This window comes from Pongo abelii, chromosome 16 (genome assembly GCF_028885655.2).
Source record: "Pongo abelii isolate AG06213 chromosome 16, NHGRI_mPonAbe1-v2.0_pri, whole genome shotgun sequence".
NCBI classification, from domain to species: Eukaryota; Metazoa; Chordata; class Mammalia; order Primates; family Hominidae; genus Pongo; species Pongo abelii.
The window spans coordinates 51,567,740-51,580,649 of NC_072001.2; the positions used below are offsets into that span (position 1 = coordinate 51,567,740).

The 12,910-nt window shown below is 43.8% G+C and overlaps 1 protein-coding gene across 2 annotated transcripts in view; it reads right to left on the bottom strand.

Moving 5' to 3' along the window:
* FBN1 (fibrillin 1) overlaps nucleotides 1–5,761 on the bottom strand; it is a 235,048-nt gene extending 229,287 nt beyond the window's left edge. For both annotated transcript variants that reach the window (XM_063716643.1, XM_024232279.3), the window contains exons 1-2: nucleotides 5,606–5,761; nucleotides 4,633–4,977 (exon numbers count right to left, since the gene is read on the bottom strand). In XM_063716643.1, coding sequence (XP_063572713.1) covers nucleotides 4,633–4,796 — 164 coding nt within the window. In that variant the 5' untranslated portion in view covers nucleotides 4,797–4,977; nucleotides 5,606–5,761. The remainder of the gene's footprint in view (nucleotides 1–4,632; nucleotides 4,978–5,605) is intronic.
* Nucleotides 5,762–12,910: the final 7,149 nt, after the last annotated feature.

Sequence of the window (12,910 nt, forward strand, 5' to 3'; positions counted from 1 at the left end):
TGAATACTCTAATAATTTTTTAGTATTTTGCCTGATTACAGTCATCAGTATAATACTATAATTTTTAAAGTATGTGCTACACAAGACAATAAAGGAACATTTTAATATTCTTTAAAATTCCAAATAAGGTTGAAGGGAAGTCTGTACTCCATTTCCATCAGCTCTCATCTCATTTCACCATAGGCTGATGTGTGTTTTAATTAATTTGTATTACCAACTTACACATTTTTATAAACAACCTCTATGTCCTCAATGTTACAAAATGAGTCACATAAATAAATATTTTGCCTCTACCTTCTTGTTTCATGTGTGGAATTGCTGAAATCTTCTATTTAAGAACACTATACCCTTTTCTAAGAAAAAATTGTGTCCCAATATTTTAGCTTAATCTTTTCAATAAATGTAAACCATACCCCTGCAGGAGTCTTTCCCCATATTTAATTATTAGCCCATCTGACTTCAGGTGAAGTCTTAAAGTCCCCTTTATAAAGTAAAATGGACTTTATAAAGTCTACAGAACCTTTTCTGTATTCCCTATTACAGTTCTTTATTTTAATAACAGACTTCTATGTAACTAATCCCTTGGAGTTTGCCATCACATAATCTACCATGGGTATGAACTGTTCCATGTGTATTTTTCTGGCAACAAGACCTCTGGAAAAAAATAAACAAATAAACAAAGACCAAAAGGAATCACACACAAGGGGACAAATTGTGTCAAATACAACTGGTCTCATGTACCTATAAACCACACGACAAGGGCAGAAGTCTCAATCCATCTTCTCCAAGGTTCGGGAAAGGAGATCTCACTGTGAAGAACTTTTCCCTTTGACAGGGAACAGTAATATATCCTTACTTGGGAGCTAAAGCAATAAGGCAATCATAAATAAATGGTGCATAACTACTGCTATTCAAGTACAGTTGAGTTTTTTTTTTTTTTGGACTGTCTCCCACATTTTTTGCCTAATCACCGTTTAGAGTTTAGCTGAGAAAAATTCCTATGAATTGAAAAAAAGTTATGATTTTATTATTTTTCATAAGCCCATTTCACATATCAAGCAACGCCCAAGGAAAAGAAAACTACTATACATTTATTATTTCACGTGGTTTTGAAATCTGAACAATTCTCATTTGAAAATAGATAAAAATGCAATTTTTGCAGAGTGGATGGGGACCACACTGATTCTATTTTTAAAAAAGGATTTCCTGTAAAAACAGAAATTGGCAATTTACTCTAAGAAAACACAGCAGAAGCTGGGAAGAAACTTGAGGATGCCTAAATTTCCACTGTGGAACAACTTTTGCTGCCCAGTGGGGAGAGAAGAAAAAAAAAAAAGAACACCTGCAACAGGGTGGGAGAAGAAGAAGACAAGCTGGGACTGCACATCCAGTGAGCAGAAAATGAGGCAGCTTTCTAATCTAGGAAGAGAGGGAGCTGACAAGAAAGGAATATATACGCATTTTAAGAATAACAAGGCGGATTTTGTAGTCACCTGCCACATCAGAGAAAAACAAGAAGGCAGTATTTGCTGGGGAGAAGGAACCAGTGCACAGCAGATACTGATGAGTTTAAAGCACCTTTTAACTAGAGGAAAGATTAGTGAGGTGCTGCAAGTTGCTGCCACCAACTGGGCATCAGGAAGACTCAGGGGTTACAAATCACTTTCACTTCATAAACTGTGCATCTCCAATCAGAATGGTAAACAGGTTTCACTGTAGTCAAAGAGGTGAGTTTTGAAGCCGGTAATATTTTAACGGACAGAAACAGAAATTTTAAGCAATAACTGCAAAAATGTAGTACATAACTGCTTTTTCTGATGATTTATACAGCAGGGCACCGTTAAAGGATTTATTCATGAGACTGTAATGGCAATAAGCAGAGGGAATAAATTTAAAATGTTATTCAAATTTAACATAAGAATTGGGGTTTGCTTAAAATCTATGGGAAAGCCTTTGATCCAGCAATTCTATTTTTACTAATATATACCACATATAAACACGTGTATGTAAACACAGGTATGCAGAAGAAAGTTGGTAATAGCAAAAGACTCAATGTAATCTAAAAAGCCATCACTAGGGAACTGTTCCAGTGACATAATGAGGTTCTATACAACAAGAAAATGGGGTCGGGTGCGGTGGCTCAAGCCTGTAATCCCAGCACTTGGAGAGGCAGAGGTGGGTGGATCGCCAAGAGTTTGAGACCATCCTGGCCAACATGACGAAACCCCATCTCTACTAAAAATACAAAAAATTAGCCAGGCTTCGTGGCACGCACCTGTAATCCCAGCTACTCTGGAGGCTGAGGCAGGAGAATCGCTTGAGCCGGGAAGGTGGAGGCAGTAAGCCAAGACTGCACCATTACTCTCCAGCCTGGGCAACAGAGCAAGACTGTGTCTCAAAAAAAAAGAAAGAAAATGAATGAGGTAGATCCATATGAGTTAACAGATGGATGAATTAAAGATACATAAAAAGTAAGTAAAGTTCAGAATATTGCATGTACAGTATATTCCATGTATTAAAAAGGATACACACACACATATGTATGTATACATATATATTTGTGTTTATTTGTACATGTATACATATGCCTAAAAGATTTATAGAAAAATACACAAGAAAATGGTCTCTGAAAGGTGGCAGGGAAATACTTTTAATTGTATATATTTCTAAATTATTATTTTCACCCCCGTGTGTGTGTGTGTGTGTATATATATATCTCTCTCTTATTATAAAATCTTATAGTTAACATGAGAATTAGGAACACACATAATTACAATTCTATTAATACCCTGTTTTTAGGAAGGCTTTATAAATAGTTTACAATAGGATAAGGTCTGTGTTAATGATCAAATACTGTGAGGAGCACAGAGAGGTATCTCCCTATAATAACAAACAAATGTAAAACCAGAGAGAAAAAGCACAAGTGTGAGTAAAAGTGTGGCATCCTGTTAAGCAACAAAGTAAAGCTTAGTTTCTTTTTTCACATTCAGTCTGTGCCTCCCAAGGGAACACACTAGTTGATGACAGCCCAGAGAAATGAGACAAATGTCTGACCAGGCCTCACACCTCCCTGCAGATCTTCAGCCACAGAATTAAACCCCTACATCCTTTATATATAGGAGCAATCCTATCAGAATAGATATTAAGATATTATGATGTAGGAGAAATGTATTTTTTGAAGGAAAAATACTGGACTAAATGAGGTCCTCTTGAGAACATATGAAAATCAGAGCCTCAGTCTACTTACTGAACTTGCCATGTGCCTTGCACACAGGGCAATAAACATCTGCTGTCTGATCAGGGTCAGGCTTACCATGATAAGCAAACTTCCTTCCAACATTATCGGAATTCTGGGTTTATTTTCCACAAAGGCCAAGATGGAACCGAATTAATCATAACTATTTTCTGTGCTATTTTATCGCAGCCTAAGTGCTTGGCTCTTACAATCATCCTGTCCTTACTCCAGACTAGGAGTCAAAAACTGGTCTGGTGAGTTTACTTTTTCTTCTCATATCTGGGCCATACAAACACAAATTTTACTACATATACATGACTGTAACACCTCATAACAAAAAAAGAGTAAGTGACATGATCAGCCACATATCCAAGTGGATACCATCACTTGGTGACCCACAGCTATATAATAAAGCTACAGAACCACTCAGGAAAAGAGCATCAGCGAGAATGGTAAGAGTTTAATACAAAATCTTCCTATATATACTGTCTGAGTTTATTTAACAGGCTCCTCCAAGAAGACAAAAGGGGTCATTGACAGTCCATCCTGCTGTTTCCATGGAGGCTTTAACTTAAACAACTGCAGACAAATTTCTCTTAAAGGAAATGTATTCCCACTGTCCTTCAATACAGGAAAGTGACAACCCTTAGTCAAGCCTAATTAAAATGTTTCCGGCTGAAACATCTATAATAGCGGCATGGGAAGCCCGTGAAATGGTCAATTGCATGTACACAACACAAACACCACTAGTTAAAAATACCCCCTTAAGGCCGGCCACAGCGGCCTTACTGCTGCAGTGAAACGGAGAGCCCCACACAACCCAAAAAACCAGTTCTCAGAACCACTTGCCCTGTTCTGCTTCCAGTGTAGACATGTAAAGGAAGCATTGCCCAGAAAACCCAATCCGTAATTTTAATAAGCATAATTTACGGAAGAGTCAACTGCTGTGTGATTTCTCCTCTGACTGTCATGGGAATCCCTTCCTTTCCTTACCCCCTTTCAAATACAGCATCTACCAAAATGACCCCGAGGAAAGTACTTTCCTCTAGAAACAACCAGAATTGATATTGCAGGGAAAGGAATGGACTTCTCCTCTTATCCCACTCGCAACTCCTCCCCTTCTTCCCCAAGGAACTCTTCTCGCCTCCCAAAATTTGCCTCAACAATGGCCCAAGATTCCTTTTAATCATGTCCTCTCCTTTGGGGCAGAAATCTCTGGGAGTAGGGGCAAGGTAGTTTAACCACGAACGGGGTGGGGACTAAACAACCCTAGCATCTCTAAGGTGCCCCCAGGAGGTCTTGCCAAGGAGTCTTCCACAGGGAGAGTCATCCTGCCCGTTGTTCTGGATCTTGAAACTTGAGAGACCCACACCAAAGGAGGGAACCGGTTCCTTTACCCTTTAAGCGCGTCGTGTCCTCCGCCGCCTCTTCTCTTGGCCCGACTGGCTCTGGTTTCCTTCACGTTCCCAGCCTCCAAATTGGCGTCCGCCCCATGGCTCGTGTAGGACGCTAAAAGCACGGTAAATCCCAGGACGATCTCCAGCAGGCCCCCTCGACGCATGATGCCGAGCCGCCACCGACTCCCGCCGCCTCTTGCCGCGCCCGGGGCTCGGTCTGCGGCCGCCGCTGCGCCCTGAAGCGCACCGCGCCGCCGGGGTCCCGCTCTCCCGCCGCCCGTCCCCCGGGCCGGGCTCCTCCCGCCTTCTCCAGGCGCTGCTCCCACTTCAGGCGGCCCCTGCCAGCTGCAACACAGAGACAAATCCCCGAGGCGGGGAGACTTTCAGGGCATTGGGATGCTGAAGCCTCGCGGTCCCCATTCCCGAGCCCAACCCGTGCGCCGCCTGCGCGTGGCGCAGTTAATTTGGGTAAGGGAAGACCGTTTGGTCCACAGCTGGCTGGAAAGCCCAGGCCCCCGGCGGCAGCAGCCCCGGCCGATCCCTCGGCCTCCCGGGCCCCGCCAGAAGAGCGCAGCGCAAAGTACCCATATCCCCAGCGGTCCTAAGCCCCGGGCGAGCTCTCTAGGTTTATTTTTTTAGTGGCACGAATTGCGCGCGATGCGCTCTCTGAACGCCCCACTCCTCAGTCTGCCCTCTCCGCCAGGCTGGAAGCCCGCCGCGCCGTCCCCGCCGACTCCGGGCGCTGCCACCGCCCCCCGAACATCTGACGCTGAGCCCGGCACCAAGAGCCCCGGGCCAGGAAGCTGTCAGGCAGGGGAGGGCCAGCGCCAGCTGTGGACGTTCCGGGACAGCCCCTCACCCCAGTCCCTGTCCCTGCCCTCGGCGCGGCGCGGCGCAAACGCAAAAGCCTCCGTGGCCGCAGCTCCAGCCCCGGTGGCCGCCCGACCCCCGTCGGGACCCCGGCTGCACCCACTGGAGAAGCGGCGGCTCCGACTCCCAAGGAGGCGGCGGCGGCTGCTCCCGGTCGTGGCCGCTACAGCCACTGCTCGGCTCCGCTCGCAGCTGTCCCAGCTGTGGCCGCCTGTCCGCTCGTGGCACCCACAGTCTCTGCCGCGGCTCCCGCAGCCCCCTCCTTTCCCCACCTCTTCAAGTATCGTCCGCGCAGCGGTTTCTCGCGAGAGAAATACTTTTTTAAAAAAAAGAAAGAAAAAGAAAATGACACCCCCTCCTTCATCGCCCTCATCACCACCCCACCCCCCAGCCCCATCCATCCTCCCTTTCCACTCCCCTTTGCCAGCCTCCGCCTCGGTGCGGGGCCTCTCGCTCGCAGGATTAGCGCAGTGGGAGGAGGCAGAGGTGATCGGGTCCTGCCCGGCCTGGGACTTTTTGTCTTGAGGTGGGGAGGAGAGAAATGGGAAGAGGTGGGGAGGAGAGAAATGGGAAGAGGTGGGGAGGAGAGAAATGGGAAGAGGTGGAGTAGCGGTTTTAGCCCGCTCTGCGGTTGCGAGGTTTAGATCCGAGATTAACCTCGCCCGCGACCGGTGAAGCCCTGCCGGAGCAGAAAGCTGTTTCACCTGCACCAAGAATGCACGCTGGAGACGGCTGCCCCGGAGGCCCTGGCCCGAGAGGAGACCAGTCCCCGCTGCCCGCGCCTCCCGGTAGCGCGCTCCTTTCGCCTCTCCCGCCAGACACTCAGCAGACACCGGAGGCCGGGAGGCTAAGACTGGGCGCGTCGCAGGCCGGGACCGCGGCAGAGGCTGCTGTGCCGACCGAGGAGAGGGCTCTGCCGCCCCCACTTGCCCTGGGTGTCGAGAGCCCACTCCAGACGCGGCTCTTCTGAGGCTCAATTCAAGCCACCCAGGCCTGAATCCAGGATGCTCTCTCTAAGTCGGTGTCCAACCCAGGGGCCTGTAAATGTTGGAACCTAGGATTTAGGATGGGAGCGGTGAAGGGATGGTCCTCTTGCCTAGCCCAGATTAAGACTGGGGTTCATCTGGAGGACTCTACTTACACTCTCCCGGTCCCCTCACCCTCCCACACACACAGCTGCCTCTCCCCAGGATATGCGCGGCACAGTGAATTTAGTGGCTTTGAAAGGTATAGTATTTGTGGCATCCGATGATGCCTGCACCCTGTAACAGTTTAGAAAGGCCGGAAGTCGCACACTGGGTCCTGGCTGCTGTAACTGGAGACCCCCAGAAAATCCCCTGCAAGCAGCCACCAGCCTGCTGTCAAGCCAAAAATAAAAGCTCAGCACAAACAGGTACCCTGGGAACGTATCCTGTTGAAAGGGATTTTCCTTATTTGTAATTGTTTGTAAAGGGGCCCAGAGAGTAGGGTAGAGAGACCTGGGCAAGTTATTCAACTTTTTTCCAATTACAAGATGGGACTTGTAGTGTCCACCACACAGGGTTGTAATGGTGATGATGGACATGCTGAACTGCTGTGATACATGAAGATGAAACAGTAAAACTGTGCGAACTATGAGCTGATCTAAAGCCATAGTCCTGTAAGTATGTATGTGGTGTACTTTAAGGTCTCACCTGCAAAAGGTCTCTTAGCAGATTCATGAATGAGAGCCTTGGTCACACACTCCTGGCTGAGTAAAGGAGATCATTCATTCAAGATGTTTTTACTGAGCACGAACTGTGTACCACTTAGTGCATTGTTGAACTAGACTTCAACAATTTTAACAAGGCAGGTTCAACAATTTGAACACGGCAGACTTCAACAATTTAGTGAAAAGGGCAGAAATGTGTCTCCCCTCACACAGCAGGTAGTCAACAAGGAAAGGCAGACTTGAAACAAATAATGGCCCAATTGTTAAGCGCCAAACAGGATAAGTACTGGGTGCTTGCTTGGAGGATATATAACAAGGGGACTTGACCTAGGCTAGGGCTGATGAGGAAAGGGATCCCTGAGGAAGTGATATTTAACTTAAGTCTAAAACATAACTAGACTCTACTTAGGATAGCAGTTCTCAACCCTGGCTATGCAGTAAAATAATGAGAGGCTTTAAAAAAATTCTGACACCAGGATGGGCGTGGTGGCTCATGCCTGGGCCTGTAATCCCAGCACTTTGGGAGACCAAGGCGGGTGGATCACTTTGGACCAGTAGTTCAAGACCAGCCCGACCAACACTGTGAAACCCTGTCTCTACTAAAAATACAAAAATTAGCCAGGTGTGGTGGTGCATGCCTGTAAATCTTGCTACTCAGGAGGCTGAGGCACTAAAATCGCTTGAACCTGAGAGGTAGAGATTGCAGTGAGCGGAGATTGTGCCACTGCACTACAGCCTGGGCAGAACAGAGTGAAACTCTGCCTCAAAAAAAAAAAAAAAAAATCTGACACTGACACCAGGCCCCAACACCCAGAGTTTCTGATTTGAGTAGTCTGTAGTGGATCCTTCACATGGACATTTTTTAAAGCTGCCTGGGTAGGGAGGGGTAAGGAGGTAATTCACACTGGGAAAAGGATCTGAGCAGAGGGACCATGGATCAGGAGAAAACAGGGCTCTTGGACATCCAGAAAGGCCTTGTCCTGCCCACCAGTTTTCTGGGCTGCTCTGCACCCACAGGGGACTCTGGAAACTGCATGCTTTCCTTGTACTCCAGCAGCACGCAAGACATGCTGTGCCCTCTCAGAATCTTACACTCAGTGACATGTTGGTCAGCAGCAACCAAACACAAGCCTTTTCTAAGGCTTCTGCCCAGGAAGTAAAGGCCAAATCCTGGTGCCCTGCAAGTCCCCTCTTCCAACATTTCTGGACATTTCTATTACTTCTAACTCAAACTGCCTTCTAGGGTTTCACCTCCAAGAGAGGGATTTGGATTAAACATTTTTACCTGGCCTTTGCTTTCCCCCACAACCTCCTCTTTATTCATTGGTCTCTTTCTCCAATAAAGGAAAAATTCTTCCTTCATATTGGGTGGCAGCTCCAAGCCATATACTCCCCTCTTTGAGCAATAAGTCTCATGTTCTCACCACAATAGTGGAAGATTACAGGGGAAGGGGAAGCAGGGGTAACTTGATTACTTAAAAGTAAATGCATTTTAAATATACAAGAACTATTCCCGCTATCTAGGCAATCAACATATATTAGAGTAGCATGCTACTTATGACAAAATTCAGTAACCAATAATAAAAATCTGTGTCTTTGCAACAAGATTTTCTTGATGCCAGATGATTGAGGACCCAACTCTCCTTAAACCTATCACAGACTTTGCAAATTAAGTCCATGGGCTAGAATTCCTTGCTTCCATCTCCTTATTTCAAAGAATTCTATTCACCCTGAGAAACCCTGCTCAAATTCCTTCTTGTTCGTAGGTGTTTTAGCTCATGCCCATCTCTCTTGTTCTAACATCATTGCACTTATTAACTGAATCATTCACTTAATAGTTAATTTTAATACATAATTATAGTATGTTTACTATATGCCAAGTGCCATGTCAGGCACTGAACATTAGGGATATTTCTTCTGTTGCTATAGTGAACTATTAGGTTGGCACAAAAGTAACTGCAGTTTTTGCCATTTAAAAGTACTAGCAAAACCGCAATTACTTTTGCATCAACCTAAATATATATATATTTTTTGTAGCCATTGTACTTACTCCCCCTAGCTGTATGATAGATCCTTAAAGATAAGGTGGCATTCCTTATTCAAGGAAACTTGCTAGTGTTCTGAAAACTATGACAAAACACAAATACTTTGTTTGTTGTTGGATCAATTGAAATTTTTTTTTTTTTTTTTTTGAGACAGAGTCTCGCTTTGTCGCCCAGGCTGGAGTGCAGTGGCGCGATCTCGGCTCACTGCAAGCTCCACCTCTGGGGTTCACGTCATTCTCCTGCCTCAGCCTCCCAAGTAGCTGGGAATACAGGCGCCCACCACCACGCCCAGCTAATTTTTTTGTATTTTTAGTAGAGATGGGGTTTTACCGTGTTAACCAGGATGATCAATTGAAATCTTGTGGCATTTTTAGCTTCAAGCCACTCTCATCATTTTATACCTCCTGTATAAGTATCTATGTCAGCAAGGGTTCTTTGTCTACAAGCATGAAAACTAGCTATGGAAAATTTAAGCAAAAAAAAAGACCTTTTAAGTATTATCAGGTTATGAGATGGCTCACTGAACTTGACTTTGTGATGAAATGGGGAGTAGTACAGTTCTGGGATAACGGTAAGCAGTGAACCTCTTTAGGCTGATGTCATGTGAGTAAATCAATTCCAACCATTTTCATCTTTTTGCCACCCCTCTTGGAGTTCAAAGGACAGGGTCCTTTTGACATAGCTATTTAGGGAACTTGGGCACAATCCTTGCCAAAGGATGATGGAGTATCTTGATGGATATTCCCAACAAGATTGCATGCCATGGGAAAGGGGTTCATCTATAAAAGATGGGCAAAACACTATTTTGGTCATGCACCAAAAATTGAAGGGCATTAATGCTTGTCGGGGCAAAAAAAAAAAAAAAAAAAAAAAATCCAGATGTCCATTACATCATCTCAAGAACTTTCAAGATGTTTAGAGCTTACTGAAATAAAGCATTTTCAAGCTTTACTTGGAAGAAGCGTACTCTAAAATCAGCTTCTATGTCTTCCTTTGCAAACTAAATCATGACTTCACAAAAAGGTAACTAGACTTTCATGTAGCCTCAGTTCCTGCCATTGATAGTGGCAAATAGATCACTCATGATACAACCAACTATATCTTCAAAGATTGGCTTCTGACTTTTAGTGAGTCTTGTAGAATTTTGTAGTTATAAAAATGTAATGCATATATCACAGCTACCAGAAACCATACCTATTTATATATAGAGAGAGAAAAATAATACGTTCACATACATAATCACATTTAATTTTTGCCACAACTTTTGGTAGATTGAAAAACATAGCCGCAATATTTCTTATCTTCTTCCATCAAGAAGTAGAGTCTATTTCTCAACTCTATGAATCTGAGTTGGCTTTGTATTTTTCTTCTACCAGTAGAATATCATGGAAGTAACATTGTATGACTTCCAAAGCTAGGCCTTAAGAAATCTTGCAGTTTCTTCTTTTACCTATTAGATGTTGCCCTGAGATGGATAGGCCTTCAAGAAGTCCAGGATGAAAGACAATGTGGAGAGAGACAGCCCCAACTCTCTCAGCTACATCAAGACTCTTCCTGAGCTACCAACTAAATGTAGTCACATATGTGAGCCCAGCAGATCAGCACAACTGCCCAGTTAACCCATAGAATACATATATCATTGTTTTAAGCTGCTTATTTATTAGGGTCGTCTATTATGTAGGAATAGATAAATAATTGAAATCTTATAAAATAATTTTTCTCAGTTTTAGAGATGAATAAACTCACATTCAGAAGAGTTAAGAAACTTGCTCAAATTCATAAAATCAAGAGGAGAGGCGGAGCTGTAATTAAAACCAAGCCTTTGACAAATCAAGGAAACTTTTCATGTCGTCACTGCTACCTCATCTGTGGCCACAAAATCTCAGTCAAGATCTAGGGTTGATGCAAACTGGAGTCATTCCCAGTATCCACAACACTTCTCTTGTGTCTTCTGGGAAGCTAAGATTTCATCCCTTGAGTTTGATTGCTGCCTGAATCTATTGCATCTTACTTGAGAGCCTCATTTATTCCATGCTACAAGATCCATGCAAGATTCCAGGATCACCAAGATCACTCCAGGAAATGAAGAGATCAAGAGGGCTGCCATAGACAAGTCTCCACCTCTCTGCTTCAGCTTCTACTTCCCTCATAATATAGGACAATTCCTTGTACAAAACGAGTGCTCCATAAATATTTGTTGAATGAACTTCTTTTCTAGATAGTGATGTGATGGCAACCTTAAAACCTCATGCCATTCTTCCTCATCATTCTCTGGGTTAAAGAAAGCCCTAAACTTTTCCAGCAATTGACAGAGCCTTGGTGTGTCATATTGCCTCATTGCGCCTCAGTTGTCCCATCACTCCCACTTGGGAGAGGATATGAATGAATTGGTCTTAGTTTTAAAGAGCTGAAGGTGGAATTCAGTTGCCTGATTGCTAGCATAGATAGTACCTCTATGTATGTGCCATTTCTTTTTTTTTTTGATTGTTTGGTTCATTCATTTGTGTAACCAATTTTGATTAAAAGCCAAACACTGCTGGAAGCTGAGGCTTCACTGGCGTAGGGATGCCATTTCTGCCCCCTAAGAATCACAAGGGCTAGAGCATTGCAGGAGGTCCTTACAGCAACAATTACCATGAACTAGGCCTTCGCTTAGTGCAGGCACTGCGTTAAGAGGGAAGTTAGTAATGTTCTTCCCATTCTAGAATTTTGTAGTTATAAAAATATAATGCAGGCTTAAGAAAGAGCAGTTTAAAATGACATAAATAAACCTTTGTTTTAGGGAAAGTTTGCATATGTTTGTGCTTTTGTGTTATACTAACAATCCTGAGCAATTCCCACTTCAATATAAAATTCTAGTGTTGTGAGGGCAAAAGGTGAAAAAGAGTTTTAAAAAGGTAAAAATGTATACATGCTAGAAAAAAATGAGAATTGTTTTCTTTTTCATGATTCTTCAGAAAATTTATTTATTAGAAATATTTTAACTACTTAAATAAAAGATTTTTTAAAGTATTTTTTTTTAATCCCAACCACCCTGTTTTAGTTTTCTCATTTTGCCTCTAGTCTTTGTCCATATAGTGCATTTTACATAGTTGTAACCCTGGTGGATGTATAGTTTTATCTTCTGCTAAACAGGGAGGAGAATTTGTTCAGCATTTGAGTGTTTAACCTTTGCATTTTGTGGATGGGGTCCCTGGGTGAGGTCTGCCTAGCCATCTTTCTGGCAGAAAGCATGTACAACTGTTGAATTATGTTATTGAAATAACTTTCATTACCTCAATCCCCCAAAGCAAACAGTTGCTCTCCACCCAAAACAAAAAGTTCTGGTTCCCAGACTTCATTTCACTTGTGTTTTCCATGAGTTCTGTGACCCACCCTGGTATTCCCTGTCGTTTTTTCTACCAGACATAACAGATACCAGCCCAAAGGCAGAGGCGAATAAAGCAGAGGCCTGGACAGCAGGAAAGGACATAACATCGTATCCATCACAAATTAAAAACATTCTCTCTTAGCTCCATTCAACAAGTGTTACCAAACACCAGCCTTGTGTTGCAGACTGTGGGAGACACTACAGAAGCCACCAAAATGTGTCTGTCCTGCAGCCTGCTCTCTCTCAGGAGGGAGAAAATGAGTGCTTATAGCAGAGGTCAGCAAATTTCTATAAAGTGATAGA